Source organism: Elephas maximus, chromosome 9, assembly GCF_024166365.1.
Source record: "Elephas maximus indicus isolate mEleMax1 chromosome 9, mEleMax1 primary haplotype, whole genome shotgun sequence".
NCBI classification, from domain to species: Eukaryota; Metazoa; Chordata; class Mammalia; order Proboscidea; family Elephantidae; genus Elephas; species Elephas maximus.
This window is the reverse complement of record NC_064827.1, coordinates 42,319,408-42,336,400: the sequence shown is the minus strand read 5'-3', so window position 1 is coordinate 42,336,400 and position 16,993 is coordinate 42,319,408. Positions and strand designations below refer to the sequence as shown.

The following is a 16,993-nucleotide window of genomic DNA, read 5'->3' as shown; positions in this document are numbered from 1 at the left end:
ACAGCGCGAGACAGAGCTCGGAGAGCAACAGGACCAGCGACTAAAACCTTCAGCGCCGGTCTCCGGGTTCCGCTCCACCCCCTCAGACGGCCCGCCCAGGCCCCGCCCTGACCCCGCCCCTCTCGCAGCTCGACCCCGCCTCCCAGATACCGCCCTCCTCTCAGCTCAGCCCCGCCCCAGAGGCCCCGCCCCTCGATCCCGCGCCCCGGAGGCCCCGCCCCCTCTCCCCCGCGAGCCCCGCTGCCGGCCCCGCCTCCGCCGGCCGCCCCGCCCCGCCCCCGCCCGCGCCCGGGGCGCCCTTCTCCTCCCTCAGCGGCTGGGGTGGCCGGAGTCTCCGTGTTTCGCCGCCTGCTAGCCGGCGCCGCGCTTCCTCGCCTTCCCTTTGCCCCTGCCCTAGTCGGTGTGATCGGTAGCTTTTGGCTGGCGGCCCGCGGGCGGGCCGCCCTGCCCACTTACCGCTCACCCCCCTCTTAAGCCGGCGGCGGGAAGATGAGGTTTCGGGAGCCTCTCCTGGGCGGCAGCGCAGCGATGCCGGGCGCGTCCCTGCAACGGGCCTGCCGCCTGCTCGTGGCCGTCTGCGCGCTGCACCTCGGCGTCACCCTCGTCTACTACCTGTCCGGCCGTGACCTGAGTCGCCTGCCCCGGCTGATCGGAGTCCCCTCACCGCTGCAGGGGGGCTCGAACGGCGCCGCCACCCTCGGGCAGCCCTCCGGGGAACTCCGGCCCGGAGGGGCCTCGCCACCGCTGCCTTTAGACGCTTCCTCCGAGCCGCGCCCCAGTCGCAGCCCCAGCCCCAGCGCCGGCGCCGGCGCCGCGAGCAACTTAACTACGGCCCCAGTGCCCCTCACCACAGCACTGTCGCTGCCCGCCTGCCCTGAGGAGTCCCCTCTGCTCGGTAAGGACTTCGGTCGGCGCCAGTTCGGGGGCTGGGACTTCTCCGGATTTCCCCGCAGGGCCCCCCCTTCAGTCCCCCATGCCCTCTTCCTCGACAGCCCTCCTCCCTATTCCGGATCGGAATGCCTAATCTCAAACAGAAACTCCAGGCTGGATAGGGGAGAGAGTAAGGAAGTTGGTCCCTTGGAATTCTTGTTGGAAGCTGGGGAGGGGGCTGTGTAGGGAAGCCCCAGGCTACAGAACCGAAGAAGGCTTTGGAGACATCCCTGCGCTGGCCTAAGCCTCATGAAGTTTTGGAATTTGTGTACGCTTAGGTTTGGAGCAGCCTGCGCCCTCCTAACCCTGGTAGGGAGCTCTAGACAGCTCAGAGTAACCTTCCTGCTTTTGGGAGCCTGAAGATGAGACCCCTAGTGGGGAAGGGAGCTGGCCTCCCAGTTCACTTCTGTCTTCCCATAAAGCCATCCCCTCTTGAGTGTGGGAGTTAACTTTTCTTTTGAGCCTTTGGGCAAGTGACTTAACCTCTCTAAACCTCTGGTTTCTCATCTGGTAACTGGGGATAATAAATGGTACCTATTTCAAGGGGATTGTTTGGGAAGATTAAATGAAACAGTGTAAACAAGAGTTTGTAATTAATGAAGATAAACCCTCAATATATTGTCACATTGTGTTCAGTTCCTCCTCTGTGTAGGTCCTTGCTTTGGGCTCCCTCCCCTGTTTCCTGTTCATGAAAGTCCCCAAAACCTAAGTGAGCAGAGCCCTCCCCAGGGCAAAGAGACTGTGTTTGTGTGTGTATGTGTGTACATACATACATGTGTAATGTACTCTGGGGACTGGAAAGCCAAAATATAACCAGTCAGCACCAGATTGCCCTTTCCTGAGAGTGGCCTGGAGTCTGAATTCTGGCTGGAACTCTGGCCCCCAGCCTCTGTTTCAGTGAAGGCATTGAGCTTGGGTTTGCATTCCTTAAGTCAGGAGGAGGTTGATTGAGCTCATGTTGGGACTTCTCCTTGACCGGTAACCCACAAGCCCTCAGGCCCACGATAGCTACAGGTTGTGCCAGGGTTACCAGACAGGTGACTGCTCCTTTCTAATGCCAGGTTTTAGAGAATGTTGTTCTGAGCGAGGGGCCCTGGCAGACGGGCAGGCATCCTGCCAGTCGGAGCTCTGTCACTTTCCTGCAGAGCCCTGGCAGAGCAGGCCTCCTACATGCTCTTGCTCAATTTCTCCAATAATTACTTCAATATTTTCATATCAAGTTGGGGAGGAACCTCTTGGAATTGGTCAGACATGACTTGTGGTAATGAGGGGGCCTTTTTTTTTTTTTTTAAAGCAGAAAACGAAATTCTTTCAGACTTAGTCTGAGAAGCAGACTGGTTCTATAAAATGAAGTAGAATCTTTGCCCTGCTGCTAAGTGTCTGACCTCAGGCATCTTACAGAGTTTCACAAGCCTCTTTCTTAGGTGTAAGATAGGATTGTCCATACTTACCTATAGGGTTATTTTTAGAACTGAATGAGATTTAGGACTAAATATGTGGTGCCTGCTAAGTACGGCTAATAATAGTAATATTTGCTTGAGACCTTAAAGTTTCATTTTCTCAGACTCCCATGGTAATGGCTCTGAACAGAAGAGAGTGAGTCCCCAAACCACAGAGAGGACAGCTGTTATGCTTTTGTTTGTTTTTAATTGTTCCTGGATGTTTTGCAGAAAGGTAAATGAATAGGAAATTAAAGAAAAGCACCCCAAAGTTCATTAGATTGGTGTTTGAAGTGTAGGATATCCTCACTGAAGCCTGAGAGATGGTGATGATAGCTTTGCTTTGTTTTGTTCTGTAACTGTTGCTCGTGATCAGCTAGCTGCTCACCAGTTCCTGGTGATTTTGAATTGGCTCTGGGTTGGCATGCTGAGAGCTGGAAAGTACTTCCTGAGAGATAATGTTTTGGAGGAACAACAGAGAGGCCCTGTGCCTTCTCTAGCTTGGCTGCCTTGGTTTTGTGTGCAATGCATGGGACCATGAAGTTTAGGTTGCTGCTGAGGCAACCCTAGAAAGTGAGGGCCGAGGGTTCTTCATTTTAATTGAGTGCTTTGGTTCGAGTGGTTGGGAGCAGCTCACGGAGTGGAGGTTCCTGACTAGGAGAGGCCTTGAGAAAGCAGAAAGTCTCCCTGAGGTAGTGTGGGTGAGGGGAATGGAACCCATCTGTTCCACTGGGCAGGTGTCAGCCAGAGTCCTTGTGGGTTGGTTTTGAGGTTGGTGGGGAAAGCATACGTGGGGTTTAGAGTTGTAGCCTTTTCACTACTTGCAGTTTCTTTCCCTGACTTGGCTCTACTTTCTAGTGTCCAGGTATCTGGGCCAGATGCTTCGACCTGTCCCGGCTGGTAGGTGATGGGTAAAGGCCTGCCCTTCCCTGTAGGAGGCTGGCATCAGACTGGGCTGTATTTGATGGGTCACTGTTTGATCTGTTGCTGGGTTGGTCAGAGCCATGGACTAGACCTCAGATAAAACCAAAAACCCAAGCCTGTTGCTGTCAAGTTAGTTCTGACTCTTGTTGACCCTATATGTTACAGACTAGAACTGCTTCATAGGGTTTTCTTGGTTGTAATCTTTATGGAAGAAGATCACCAAGCCTTTCTTCCAAGGCATTGCTGGTTGGGTTTGAACCACCAACCTTTTGGGTAAACCTGTACCAAGCCAAACCCATTGCCGTCTAGTCATTTCCAACTCTTAGAACTCTTCCAACTCTTAGAGTAGAACTGCCCCATAGGGTTTCCAAAGCTGTAAATCTTTATGGAAGCAGAGTGCCACATCTTTCACGTGGCGAATGGCTGGTGGATTCAAACCTTTTGGTTAGCAGCTGAGCTCTTAATCACTATGCCACCAGGGCTCTAACTGGTTGAGCACAAACCATTTGTGCCACCCAGGGACCTTGGATCTCAGGTAGACAGGTTTGAATCCTGCGTCCGTCTATACTAGCAGTGTGACCTAGTAGGCCTGTCCCCCGTGAAACAGTGTGAGGCCTCCAGGGTGGGCTGTTCCTGAGGATTTCTACAACTTTCCCCAGAGAGTTCTTCAGGGTAGGGCAGGCCTGCAGGCACTGCCCATTCCCCAGCCCTGTCCCAGACCCGTTAAGGGGCTGGGCGCCCTTTACTCTGCTGACCCTGGCAGTGAGGCTCCATATCTGGCAGCCTGGGTGTGTACCTGAGATCTAGTCAGCCTGGGAGGAGCAGCGGCTTTGTGTTTCTTTTCCCAGAATGTTTATCTCTGCTCAGATTTGGCAGCAGCTTAATGGGACTTAATCAGCTGTGGCATTGCCAGCCCGGAGGGGAGTGGGGTGGGGGGTGGGCAACACATCAGACTGAACAGCTTAGGACAGGCAGGGCTGGCCTGCGGGCTCAATGTGGACCAGGTCTGGAGGAGACAGTCCCCTCAGGGTGCATGGGGGTGACCACCGGACTGCTTAAACCCAGAGGCCCCTCTTGCCCAGCTCTGCTTTGAGGGGACCTTCATATGTTCAAGAGGGAAGACTCTGTGGTGGGCACTGGGGAGTCCTGGAGACCTGGGCCAGCAAACAGAAGCTGCTGGTAACCAGGACCCTGGGAGAGCACTTGTTCATGAGCCAATCTCCTGGCTTTATGGGGGCAATCAGCTGAGTCTCTGCTGTGGGTTATCTGGCCCCTTGGGAAGACAGCACTTGCTGGGCCTCTGCTGGGCTTGGCTCTCAGGTGATTCTCCATCAGCACACCATCCTCTCCATATACAAACACATGGGCACAAGCAGGCTGCCCAGGACATAGTGTCTTTTGAGCACATCTGTCCTGGCCTCAGGTCTGGGAAGGGCTCTCTTGTTCCCTTGGGGATGGGTTTTTGGAGCCATGTTACCTTCCATGCTTGGGATGGGGCCTTATTCTATGGGTGAGGGGTGCAGAGAAACTCACTTGTGTTCAGATCTTGAGGCTTTGGGAGGTTAGGAAACTAGTTCTTTGAACCAATTTTGTCCTGTTGTTTTTTTCTAGGGAAAAAAAATTATTGGCGTACACAGGGACATGCTTTCTTGTCTAAGAGTCTGAGATTGAGAAATACAATCCAAAACTATCAGGCTCACTCTCATGGGGAAACTTGGTTGCTTTTTCCCACCCAGCCTAATGGTGCTTGTCAGTTGTGATTCATCCCAGACATTGAGCAAGCGAGGGCACTTCCCTCTCCTGCAGGTGACAGCTCCTTGGGGGTGTGAACAGTTAGACAATGCACAGAGAAGAGCAAGAGTTAAACATGGGATTGGACTCAACTGCAGGTTTTTGGAACCATAGCATCCCAGGATGGCCCCCATCCCTCATTGTGTTAGAAAGGGGAGGGGTCTTGCCTCATGCCACATAGCCAGGGAGTGGCCAGCTAGAACTGGAACTCGGATATCCTGTTTCTTAACCAGTACTTCTCCCTGAGGTTATTGTTGAGTAGACACTGAGGTGTAGAGGCTCACAGGTGGTCTGATGTGGCTTAGAGTTTGGAAACTCCCCGTAGGTGTCTCTGTGCATCCTTCTGAAAGGTCTTATATTGTGGCAGCTTACCTGGGTGTCCTTGGTGGCTAAGGCATCTGGTAAATTCTTTTCATTCAGTTCCTACAATGTAGCTGCACTGTGCTGGGTGCCAGAGCTACAAAGAGGAAGAGGGCAAAGTACCTCCCTTTTAGGAACTTATAATTTAGGCAGGGGAGGCATAATTAAACAGTAGTGATGTCATTTAGGGAAACCAAAATGTGTGCATGTAATTTCTTTCTTTCTTCTTTCTTTCAGAACCTCAGAGGTTGATGTCAGAGTTCTCTATTCCTGGTTTATTTGATTGTGTGAAAATTTTCCTCTAATTTCTTTCTGAAGCCATGGACTAGCTCTGCTGGGTAATTGTTAACTTGCTGTTTTATAATGATTATAACGAGACATCAATAGCCATATGCCTGGGTATTAATGCTGTCTTTGGACAGCAGCTGGGTAGGGATTTCCAGGCTGGGACTAGGCTAATTTATGGGCTGGGAATGACAGGGCAATTAATGCCAAAGGAGTTCAAGCCCTTCCATGGATTCTGCCCTGGAGACCATCCAGACCTTGGGGACAAGGCTGGCAGGTCATCCCCTCTGGGCTCAGCTGGGCTGTGAGTGTGCATGAAAGGGGCCCAGTCATCCTGCAGTTAAATCTGGTAACTCCTCCACTGCCCACTTACTCAGTGCCTCCTGCATCTTGTTCCCAACTCACTGTTCCCTGCCTGTTCCTGACAAAGAATCAGAGACTGGATTCTGCTTGAATCCAAGTCCACATGGAAATTCCAGTTTTCTTTATCTAGCTGTCTTAGAACAAATGATCTACCCTTGCAGCTTTTTTTTTTTTTTTTTTTATGGGTCTGGCACTGTGGTGTTTTGACATTTGGCTCTGGCGTGGTATCTGGGCAGTGAGGTCACTGGAAAGGTCAGCTAGCCAGACCCTGGCTCCTGGGGAGTTAACGAGCCACAGGATTGGACTCAGCGACCTCCATGGGGCCCCTTTTGCCCCTAAACTTGAAGAGGGATCCTGGGAGCCAGACTGTGGCTATGATTCTAAAGACTTGAGTGGTTGGAGGTGGGAATGGGCTCTGTGTTTACTTGGATCCATGCAGGCTGATGTGAGGGGGTCACCAGCTTAGGCAGAGATCTCTGGATCCTCTTCTATAAATCAGAGACCTCCAGGTTGGAAGGTTGGGCTATCTTGGGGGGTGCAGGGTGGCTGGGAGCTGGTTCCGGGTGAACGTAGCCTAAAGGAATTCGTACTTAGAAGACAGAAGGGGTGAGTCACACACTCTGTTCCGGGTTCCACTTTTCAGCCTGGTCTCAGCCTGCCTCTTCCCTGCCCAAATGAAGATTGGGGGTTATGTACTTGGTTGTTGCTGAATCCTTTGGCAGTGATTTTAATGTCTAGGCTGGGCGTGATATGTAACTGTCCCTCTGTCCCCCTGTTGCTTCTCCAGAGCCCCTCACAAAGTCCAGAGAGAGGAGAATGGTTTTCCTCACAGGAATGCTGCGGGCTAGAGCTGTGGTCTTCTCTGCTTTTACCTCTTTTTTTTTTTAAAGAGGGGGCAGGAACTAATCACTTCCCCCTTTTTATAAAAAAGTAATACAGGCCCATTGAAAATAATTTGGAAAATTAAAAGAGGTAGAAAATCCCACCCATACTCCTGTTACCCAGACAAAAACTTGTTGGCATATTTCTTGTTAGTTTTTTTTTTTTTTTCTGTACATGTTTTAGAATATCACTGATATCTTTATAGATGGATAGATAGAACTATGTAGATGGGTATAGACAGCCTGATGTCAAGCTTTTTTTCGTTTAAGATTCTGTCACAAGCTTGGTCCTAAGACCCATAACCCAGCCAGTTGCCATCGAGTTGAGTCCAACTCATGGCAATTCCAGGAGTGTCAGAGTAGAACTGGTCCCCATAGCTTGGTCCTATACCTTTCAAAAACAAAGGCAGCATTCTATTCTGTCAGCTGAATATGCTGTAGCTTTTTTTTTTATCATTCAATTGTTGAACGTTTATGTTGGCTTCAGTATATATATATGTATATATGTATATATATATGTATGTATATATGTATAGATCCCTGGTGGCATAATGGTTAAGAGCTACAGCTACTAACCAAAAGGTTGGTTACCAGCTGCTCTTTGGAAACCCTATGGGGCAGTTCTACCCTGTCCTGTAGGGTTGCTATGAGTTGGAATCGACTGGATGGCAGGGTTTGGAGATATATATGTATATATAAAATTGCATGTATATATGATGTACGTATGCATAATTATTTTGCTTCTATTTCTTTCTTAGTGGTGTGGTGAGGTTTGTGCATAAAACTTTATGCACTTTTGGAATTGTTTCCATAGGATAATTTTCTAAAAAGAAGAAAAGGGGTGAATGCTTTTTGAGAAGGGTTTGGTTTTTAAGCCATTCTTACTAAGGGGTAGACCCATTGTAAATTAAAGGTTTACTTGGAGCCGGCAGATGAGTATCACTTATTGCTGAATGAAAGATGTGTCTAGAATTCTGATTAAAAAGGAAACTATGTCCAGGAAGTGCTTGGGGCAAGGACAGAAGGCCAGGCTGCAAGACAATCTCTTGGGATCAAGCTGAGCAGAAATCTGCTGTGAACAGAATCAGGGAAGTGATATACCAGGAGTCAGCTTTCTTGGTAATTTCTCCATTTTTTCCTTAGTAGCCAGGTTTCTAGGCTAGGCTTACGTGGACTGTGGAGCAGGGCTCTGGTGCTGGGGTGAACACCAGCTAGCTCACTCAGTGCTTTTGACCTGACTGAAATGTGACTATTTCTACAGGAGGTATGGGAACAAGCTAGCAAATCAGACTGTGATTCACACAGAACAGCTCACCCACCTCCAGATGGCTCTTAGATCTTGGGAGGGGGCATGAGTGAGAACCTTGAGGTTTCCAGGGATTCCTTTAGGGAGAAGCCTCAGAGACCAGGAGAGTCTGATGCTCTCTCTGGGGGCTTGTTTTGTTGAGTTAGCTCAGTAAGCCCCAGACCAGTGTGCCAGGGTCTTCCAAGGAGTGTATTGTGAAGTTACTCCATTTTGAAATCCCCAGAGAAGCTACAGTCTCCCCTTCGGAGAGACAGTTTGGGTTTTGGAATCTGCTAGGGGTCATAAGAACCTGGTGACCAAGGGTGAAGCTGCACTGAGGGACAGACCAGCGTGACTGGTATGGTGTGAGGTCAGGCTCCTTCCTGCCCCAGCACATGGGCCTGGAGGTCACGGAGGGTTCTGGCAGGGGGGTTGATAATTGCCTGGCCCCATGACAGGGTGCATTCTAAAAACGCCTTTAAAAGTTGCTTCCTGTTTTGCATAAGGCCCTTTTGGCTTTGATGTCCTGAAACTGCAGAGCTGTTGTTGGCGTTGCAGGACATAGCCAGCTTGAAAAAAACAGGAAAGGACACTGAGTTACGGGTGGACTGAGAGAAGCTGGTATTTGTATTATAGGAGCATGGGGATACAGTGCTGAGGTGGTAGGTAGTTCCTGGCATTCAGATGCACACTGCAGGCAGCCTGGGCAGGATCCTGGCCTGGCTGAGAATGAGTAGACTCACATCTTCCCACTAGAGTCAAGTGTGGCCCCAAGGAGGAAGTCGAATGGGGACACCTTTGTTCATTCAGCAGACTTTTGTTGGTAACTACACTACATGATGCATGGGAGAAAGACAGGAACAAGGGCTGGCCTCTCCTCTCAGCGAGCCCTTTAGCAGTAGACAGACTGGCAAGATGGTGTGGTCAGAGAGAGGAAGCCTGGGTATTCCAAGGCCACTGAGGAGGTGCAGGGATCCAGATGGGTGGACTGGACTAGGGCCAGAGTCAAGATGAAGGACATCTCTTTCAGACACTGATTTTAGCACCCCTGTCTCTCTGCATGTTTGAGCAGTGTCCCTTGTTGGGAAGGGCAGGGGTCTGCTGCTGAAAGCTACCAGTGATTTCCTCTAGCTGCTGTCAAATGAGAATGCCATTGCTGAAGTCCCAGCCACTGTGTACAGTTACCAGCAGGGCCGCAGAGAAAAGGAAATGAAAGAGGGTATGCAGGAGATGATAAAAGAGAGAAAGGGTGGTGTAGTTGGAGCTCTGCTTGACAGGGGAGTTCTGAGGATGTCTGGACTGAGGGACCCAAGGGAGGAAAGGTGCCGGGGGAGAGAGACCGAGAGAGGCTTCATGGTCTACCGAGGGGGGGGTAAGCCTGGGAAGGCCACTAGCGTCATGATTTCTGTGTTATGGTACTCCTTCTCTTATCTCCTTACATCATTTTGGGCAAGTCCTGACTCCTCGTTGGGCTGTGTTCCCCTCTCTGAATTTGAAGGCTGGACCTGCTAGTCTCTAGCGCCCTCCCTACCCTGCCTCCTGGCTTCTAGAACGATGCGGGGAGAAAACCTGGTCATATCTGCAACGTTAAGGGCCTCTGGAATTCCCTGTGGAGCTCACTATGCTCAAGGCCCTTGTGGCGAGGCTTTTGCTGAGGATCTTGACATCTCTGTCTAAAAAAAAAAACTGGAACCAGTTACTATTGAGTTGATTCCAATTCATGGTGACCCCATGCTTTTCAGAGTAGAGCTGCACTCCAAGGGTTTTCAAGGCTGTGATGACCTTTGGGAAGGAGATCTCCAGGTCTTTCTTATCTCCTTATCTCTGTCTTAAAAACCAAACCCGTTGCCATCAAGTTGACTCCAACTCATAGACACCCTGTAGGACAGAGTAGAACTGCCCCATAGAACCTGGTGGGTTCGAACTGCTGACCTTTTGCTTAGCAGCCGAGCTCTTAACCACCATGCGACAAGGGCTGCCATCTCTGTCTAAGGAGGCTTAAATATTGTAACAGATGGATGACTCTTAGAAATGCCACAGGGAGAGTATTTCTTCCTGTCACACTGGCTAGCTGTGTGATCTTGGGAAAGTTGTTATCTTCTGTATGCCTCAGTGATGTCACTTTTAAAATGGGGGTAATAATAATATCTACCTCACAGACATTGCGGTGTTTAGGTAGTAGCATGAAAGGGCTTAAAACAGTGCCTGGTTTAATGAGAAACTAATTTACTTGGTAAACTTTCACCTAAAGCACAATTAAAACAAAACAAAAAACAGTGCCTGGCACAGAATAAGCTGTGAATATGTGTTACCCATTATTGGTAATAGTAATAGTTCTTATTTCTGAAGATTTTGGCTTTTGCTTTGTTGAAGAAATGATGTCACCACATTAAACATTTAAAAAACTGTATTTCAAGAAAAGGCAAATGTGTAGAGAACAAATTTTATTAGTGGCTACCAGGGGCAGGAGGGAGAGGGAAAGCAGGGTTAATGGTGATGGAAATATCACACTGATTAAGGGTAGGGTTGCACAGCCAGTTATTGTAATTGCTGTCAATAAATTGTACACCTGTAAAAAGGTGAATTGGCAAAAGAAAAAAAACAAACCCATAATTCCACTATCTACCAGCTGTTATAAAACTTGCATATTACTTTCTGAACGCATACACAGATTACTCTGTTGCAATCATAGTATGAAACTATTTTGCATTCTGCTATTTTTGTTCAGCAAAACCAAAACAGTTTGGTTATTTTCCAAATTATCTTTATTTATTTATTTATTTATTATCTGATATCCTTATGGATACTCCCGTAGGGTTTGAAGTTCCAGATTTTACCATCATAGGTAACCTGGAGATGAACGTTTTTGCTGTGTGTAGCTCTTGCTTCAGGTGCATTATTTACTTGGGACAAATTCCTGGAGGGGAATTTCTAGGCTGGAGGATATGATCATCTTTATAGCACCAGTTACTGATTGTCACATTGCTTTCCAGAGGGGTTGGAATAATTCACAGGCCCTAAGTTGTAAATCCCCAGGCAGGGATATGAGAATGTGGATTCCAAGGGAGAGTTGGATCTATCTGGAGCCTCTCGCACTCCCAACATTTTGTGTGTGTGTGTGAGAGAGAGAGAGGGAGAGAGAGAAGTTTCCTGTTTAGGACACTGCGTATGCTCTGGACATGAGGTTTTTCCTGTAACCGATTGCCCTCTGGGCATTTCCTGCTGAGGTCACTCAACGTCCACAAAAGGGGCCTTACGGGTGGCTCTTACAACACCTCACGCACCTTTGCCAAAGAGTTGGTTTACACAAGGAAAGAACCTTCTTTCATTTTTCCTTTATGTACAGAGACAGAACTGAAGGATGGGAGAAACCCCTGGCTTAAAAGTGGCATTGATCCCGAGCCTTGTGGGTTGGGTGCTGGAAATACTGCATGCCCCCAACCACAAAAACCATGTTAGGTTCAGATGGGCTATCCTGGACTCCTGACCATTTAACCCATGTGAATGAACTCGGACCTGACAGCCCTGGCTTATGGGTTCTGGAAACAGGGCCTAAATAAAGAAAGGCATTTAAATTATATTGCATAAAAATAAGCTGATCCAAATAGCCTAAAACCTGCAAATATGAATTGCCAGTTCTGTCTCTGTCGCCTCCCTTCCCCACCACCATGCATGTACCACTTTTGTGAATAAACAGGAGCCTCCTGAGTTGCATACCTGGTACAATGACTTTGTTTTTGTTAGCTGCTGTGATGTTGGTGCCCAGCTCATAGCGACCCCACACACAGTGGAACAGAATGAAGTGATACACTGGCGGCCCCTGTACCATCCCCATGACCTGTTGCTGACTGAACCATTGTGATCCACAAGGTTTTCACTGGCTGATTTTCGGAAGTAGATCACCAGGCCTTTCTTCCTCATCCGTCTTAGTTTTGAAGCTCTGCTGAAACCTGTTCAGCATCATAGCAACTTGTAAGCCTCCACTGACAGACAGGTTGTGGCTGTGTATGAGGTACATTGGCAGGGAACTGAACCCAGGCTTCCCATATGGAAGGCGAGAGGATTCTACCACTGAACTGCCACTGCCTTTATAGAGTGACTTTAGAGCCCGTGATTTCATTGACCGAAAGTTCACAGGTCAACCACATGGGGCATTGGTCATCTGACAGCCACGCCCTCCGTCTCACCCATGCCACGTGGCTTCTTTTCTGCCTTCTACAGCAGTTGTAACTTAACAGGGTACTTTCTGGGTCCATTTAGAACCAGGCCAGAGCAGCTGGCCAGTATTTTATTCCTGGCAACCCAGAGCAAAATTTTTTAAGTAATAAGATTGTCTCTTTTCATAGAATCATAACATTTTTTAACAAAAATCCAACGAGGGTTACCAAAATCCATGTTTCTTTAGGTTTTGTATTATACTTTTCTTTCTAAGCACTTACCTGAATCGTACTGTTATGTCTGTCTCTCCTATAGTTTATAAGCTACAAGAGAGAAGAACTTGTTCATTTTCGTGTCCCTGGTATCTCACACAGTGGCTGGTCCTTGTCGGTGCTCAGTGAGAATTTAGTTTGATGAAAGTAGAAAAGCTGGATCCTGGTGAAGTAATCTGAGGGATGCTAACAAGGGAACACGTCTTTAGGAATTGGTGGCTAACCACAGTTTATACCTCCCCACTTCCTCTGAAGGGAACTCTGGCTGCCAGGGCTGGAGTATTTGTGGGATGAAAGAGCAAGTGACCAGTCCTCTGACCTGAGCTCCCCAGGGCTGGCTCCAGGTTGGGGTCTTCTTGGAGCTTTGCTCAACCTGGATCAGGCCCTCTGAGTAGAGAGGGATTTGTTAAGCCAGAGGGAGGCCCAGTGTCTCAGCCTGTCTTCCAGTTCTGATCAGACTGAGATATGGGGATTCTGTTTGTCAGCTCTTGAGTGAGGATGAGTTTATGAAAACCCTAGAAATTAGCAGGCCCCCTTTTTTGCTGGGACATTGATGACTGCAGTAGAGCTTGCTTCCTTTAACCCTTTCTTGCCCGGCAGTACATATTGCTACCACTTTTTCTACTGCTGGGATTCATTGGGAAGCTCCTGTTCCACTGGTTATACGTCTTGCCAGCAGGTGAGGACCTGCATAACTGTTGAAAAGGAAGAAATGGGAGTGTGCTGCAAATTACTGTTTTTACAGAGTATTATATGAGGTGTCTAAATTTTTGGTAGGAAAATAGAATTTTTTAATGTGGCACACATATGTACCAGTGGACTCTGGTGAGACTCCTGTGGGAGAGGGCAAGAAAAAAAAAAAAATCCATACTACCTACCAAAAATTCAGACACTCTCAATGATTCAGCATGTTTCCACTAATGAAAACACATGGTATCAACAAAAAATTCAAAGCAGAAAATAATTGGCTCTTGAAACAAGCTGCCAAACCTCCAAGGTCCACTATCAGAAAAAGATTTTGCAGGCAGGGTACAGAGGAGTGGACCAAATGAAACCACGTCCACTCTGTCTCTGGAGTCTTTCCTCCCATTCTGGGTCTTCTCGATCCAGGTATGACTGCCATCGCTGCACCAGCCTTCAGGTATACACTGCCCCTCTCCCCATAAAGGCACTGCCTCAAAGGGAACTACACTGAGTGCTTTTGCTTCTTCTTTGCACGTCTGAGACAGGTGATGACTATCCAAAGACTCCTAAAGAGAGAAAGAGATGGAAAAAAAAGACAGACCAAAAAAGAAATATAGAAGCATCCCTGCTTACAAAGTACAGGGCTGAGGTGATCCTTTTCTGATGGTCAGAAGGGTCGTGGCTCATGCTCAGAAGTGCCAGGCTGGCACTGGCCGAGGACTCCTGCTCACAGTTTTGGGTTTGCTTCCCTGGGACCTGCCTTCCATACCTCTGGACCACAGCCCAGTCCAAATGAGGAGATTCCCACTTGGCAACTTTCTTTGAGTGGTTTTTCAGCTCTGGTTTCTGGTTTGAGGCACAGACCTTTTCCTCAGGCCCCTCCCCAGGTATGACCTGATCCTCTAGGGAAGAATCAGGCCTCCACGGATAGACTGGCCTTGTTCCCAGTTAGGTACATCTTATTATGTACTTTAACCAGAGAGTAAACTTAACAGGCTCCCAGCCGAGTTCTGTGTATGCGTGGTGATCGCATATCACCCCTGCACTTAAGAAATAACAACAACCCATTTACAAATTCCCAGGAGGGCGAACAGTGCCCTTCTGGACTCAGTATTCCTCAAAGTCTAGGTTATTAGGTCTGAAATAGCATCCCCTTATCAGGAACGAACAGGATGGTCAAACTGGTCCAGCCCAGGAAGAATCAGCTAGCTTCTCTGTTGTTTCTTCCTGTTAGCCAGCCTTTGGCCCCCAAGATCTGTGTTTCTATTCTGGCCAGAGACTATGAGCTCACACACAGCCTTATAAGGACTGGGAGTTAACTTACTCAGTCTATAGGTAGGTGCCACAGCCGGTGTTCCTACGTTCCTGCGTGCCCACATCCCAGCACTGAAATCCAGGCCCATCAGGGTTCAGCTCTCCCGGGAAAGGCTGCTGGCCTCAGTTCTTCCTTCTCTGTTGAAGTAGAGGGCTCCTGTTACTGGAGCTGTGGATGTTCCCCAGCTCTTATTTCTGGAACCCGATCTAGAAAAGACACACTTCTCCAGAAGAATCATCAAACCATCTGCCTGACAATATCAGACACTCAAAAGAGCTCCTTCCTAAAGCCTTCAGTGGCCATTTCTTGGAAGAGATTTTCATAAATGTTTTCTAGTGAACCACATTTAAAGAAGCTTTCTTTAAAACTAAGTAATGTATTTACATGGTTCAAAGAAATTTAAATATAGAAAGTTATTCCTTGGCCCCCATCTACCCAGTTACCACCCTCTCCCTGCACTTTTATTAGTTTTTTGGGTATCCTTTTAGTTTTGTTATGTAAATACAAGCAAATATGAGCATATATTATGTATTTCCTTTCTTTTTTTTTCCTTAACACAAAGTATAATGTACTACACACAATGTTTTTTTACTGTGCTTTTTTTTTTTTCTCCCCCAAATAATGAATGCTGGAGATCTTTCTAAATCAGTGCATAGAAGATTCTTTCTGTGTCTTTTTTTTTTTTTTAACAGTTTCATAGCATTGCATTGCATGGATGTACTGTAATTTATTTGAACAACCCCTATTGATGGGCATTTGGGTGTTTCCTGACTGTTTTTAGTACAAACAATTATATAATACATTTTACATGTGGGAAAGTATCCAATAGACTAAATCGCTATAAGTGGAATTGTTGGGTCAAAGGGGTTATGCATTTATGATTTTGTTAGATATTGCCAAAATGTCCTTACAGCCATTTATCAGTTTACAATCCCACTGGCAATGTATGAGAGTGCCAGTTTGGGGGACCACATTTTGAGCAGTCAATACGTTGGTTGAATTGACTGAGTGGAGGTTCTGGGTGATCAACTAGCAGAGAAATATTCAAATGCTGAGTGATTCCTGAAGGGACTAGATTGAAGAGCTGGGGAAAGATTTGTGTGTGTCCCTAAAGAATTAACATTGTGTCATATATATATACATATGTCTTTGTTATATTGTTCTAAGAACTGACAAGGTTTAAAATAACCATCTTCTCTCACCATCTGATTACATGGTTCACCTTTTGTTTCTGGCACCTGCGTTTGGGTGAGGCAGGGAGGAACATCAAGGCCCTGGTAGCTGCTGATTTAACTCTAGGATCTGCCCTTTTTTTGAAGTGACTTTGCTTTTGAAATCTATTGATCAGGCTCAGGTCCTAGACCCACCTTGTGAGGACCTATTACATGTTTTTGTGAGAGCGAGGTCTTGGCAAGGGGCAATTGGACTTCTGGAAGTGAGAATTAAAGTCAGTCTTCTCATGGAGATGGGGTGTAGCTTCTCTGTGCCTGCCCTTGTGCTATCTGGGCTGGAGTGGAGGTGGGTTGGAGAATGGAGTCCCTGTCTTAGAGTTCTTGGTATCTCTCCTAGGTGACCAGCTCCACCCATATTCAGAAGGAAGAGGCTAGTACTCCAAGCAGGAGAAGGAAAGCTCTTTTGCGGGGGGAGGGGATGAGGGGTCTTACCGTGGCTAACAGGAAGGACAATCTCCAGAGAACTGCAGGTACCTGGTGTGATTGGGAAGGTGAAGAATAGTATTGAGAGGAGTGAGAGCAAAGGGCAGATGTGTTAACAGTGGACCATGCTATTTGGGACAAGCTCCCCTGGAGCTGTCTGGACTGATAGCCCTGTCACTTCACCCTCTGGTGACTGGTCCCTTTCCACCTGCCACCAGAAGGAGGAGGGTCACTTTGGTGAGCAGTGGGAAAGGTTTGGCTCTTCCAGGAGGCTGTGGATAGTAGGAGTGAAAGATCGAAGGGAAAGAAAAGCTGAGGGTGGGCGGCTCTGAGGGTTCAGTGACTTGGATAGGGGAGCTTTGAAGGCCCCTGGGAGCTCCAAACTGGAGCAGCTTTGAGGTTGGTGGGAGTGGGTTCCAGCCTCAGGTATCCTCTCCTGGGTGGCTGACATTTCTGTTCCAGGATATAGCTGTCACCACAGGGACTTATGGTCATTTAGAAAGCCTGAGGTATGGGTCTGGCCATACTTGGGCTTCCCTTAAACCAGCTTTCTTTCTGCCGTCTCCCCTCCTTTTCTGGGGAGGCCTCGGAAGTATTATCCAAAAGCTCTAGCTACCAAAGGCCAGGTGTTGTGAGAGTTCCAGGCAGGGC

The 16,993-nt window shown here is 48.1% G+C and overlaps 1 protein-coding gene across 1 annotated transcript in view; it reads left to right on the top strand.

Moving 5' to 3' along the window:
- The first annotated feature begins 287 nt into the window (after positions 1–287).
- The window catches only part of B4GALT1 (beta-1,4-galactosyltransferase 1), a 58,932-nt gene continuing 42,226 nt past the window's right edge, over positions 288–16,993 (top strand). The window contains exon 1 of the mRNA XM_049897062.1: positions 288–895. Coding sequence (XP_049753019.1) covers positions 490–895 — 406 coding nt within the window. The 5' untranslated portion in view covers positions 288–489. The remainder of the gene's footprint in view (positions 896–16,993) is intronic.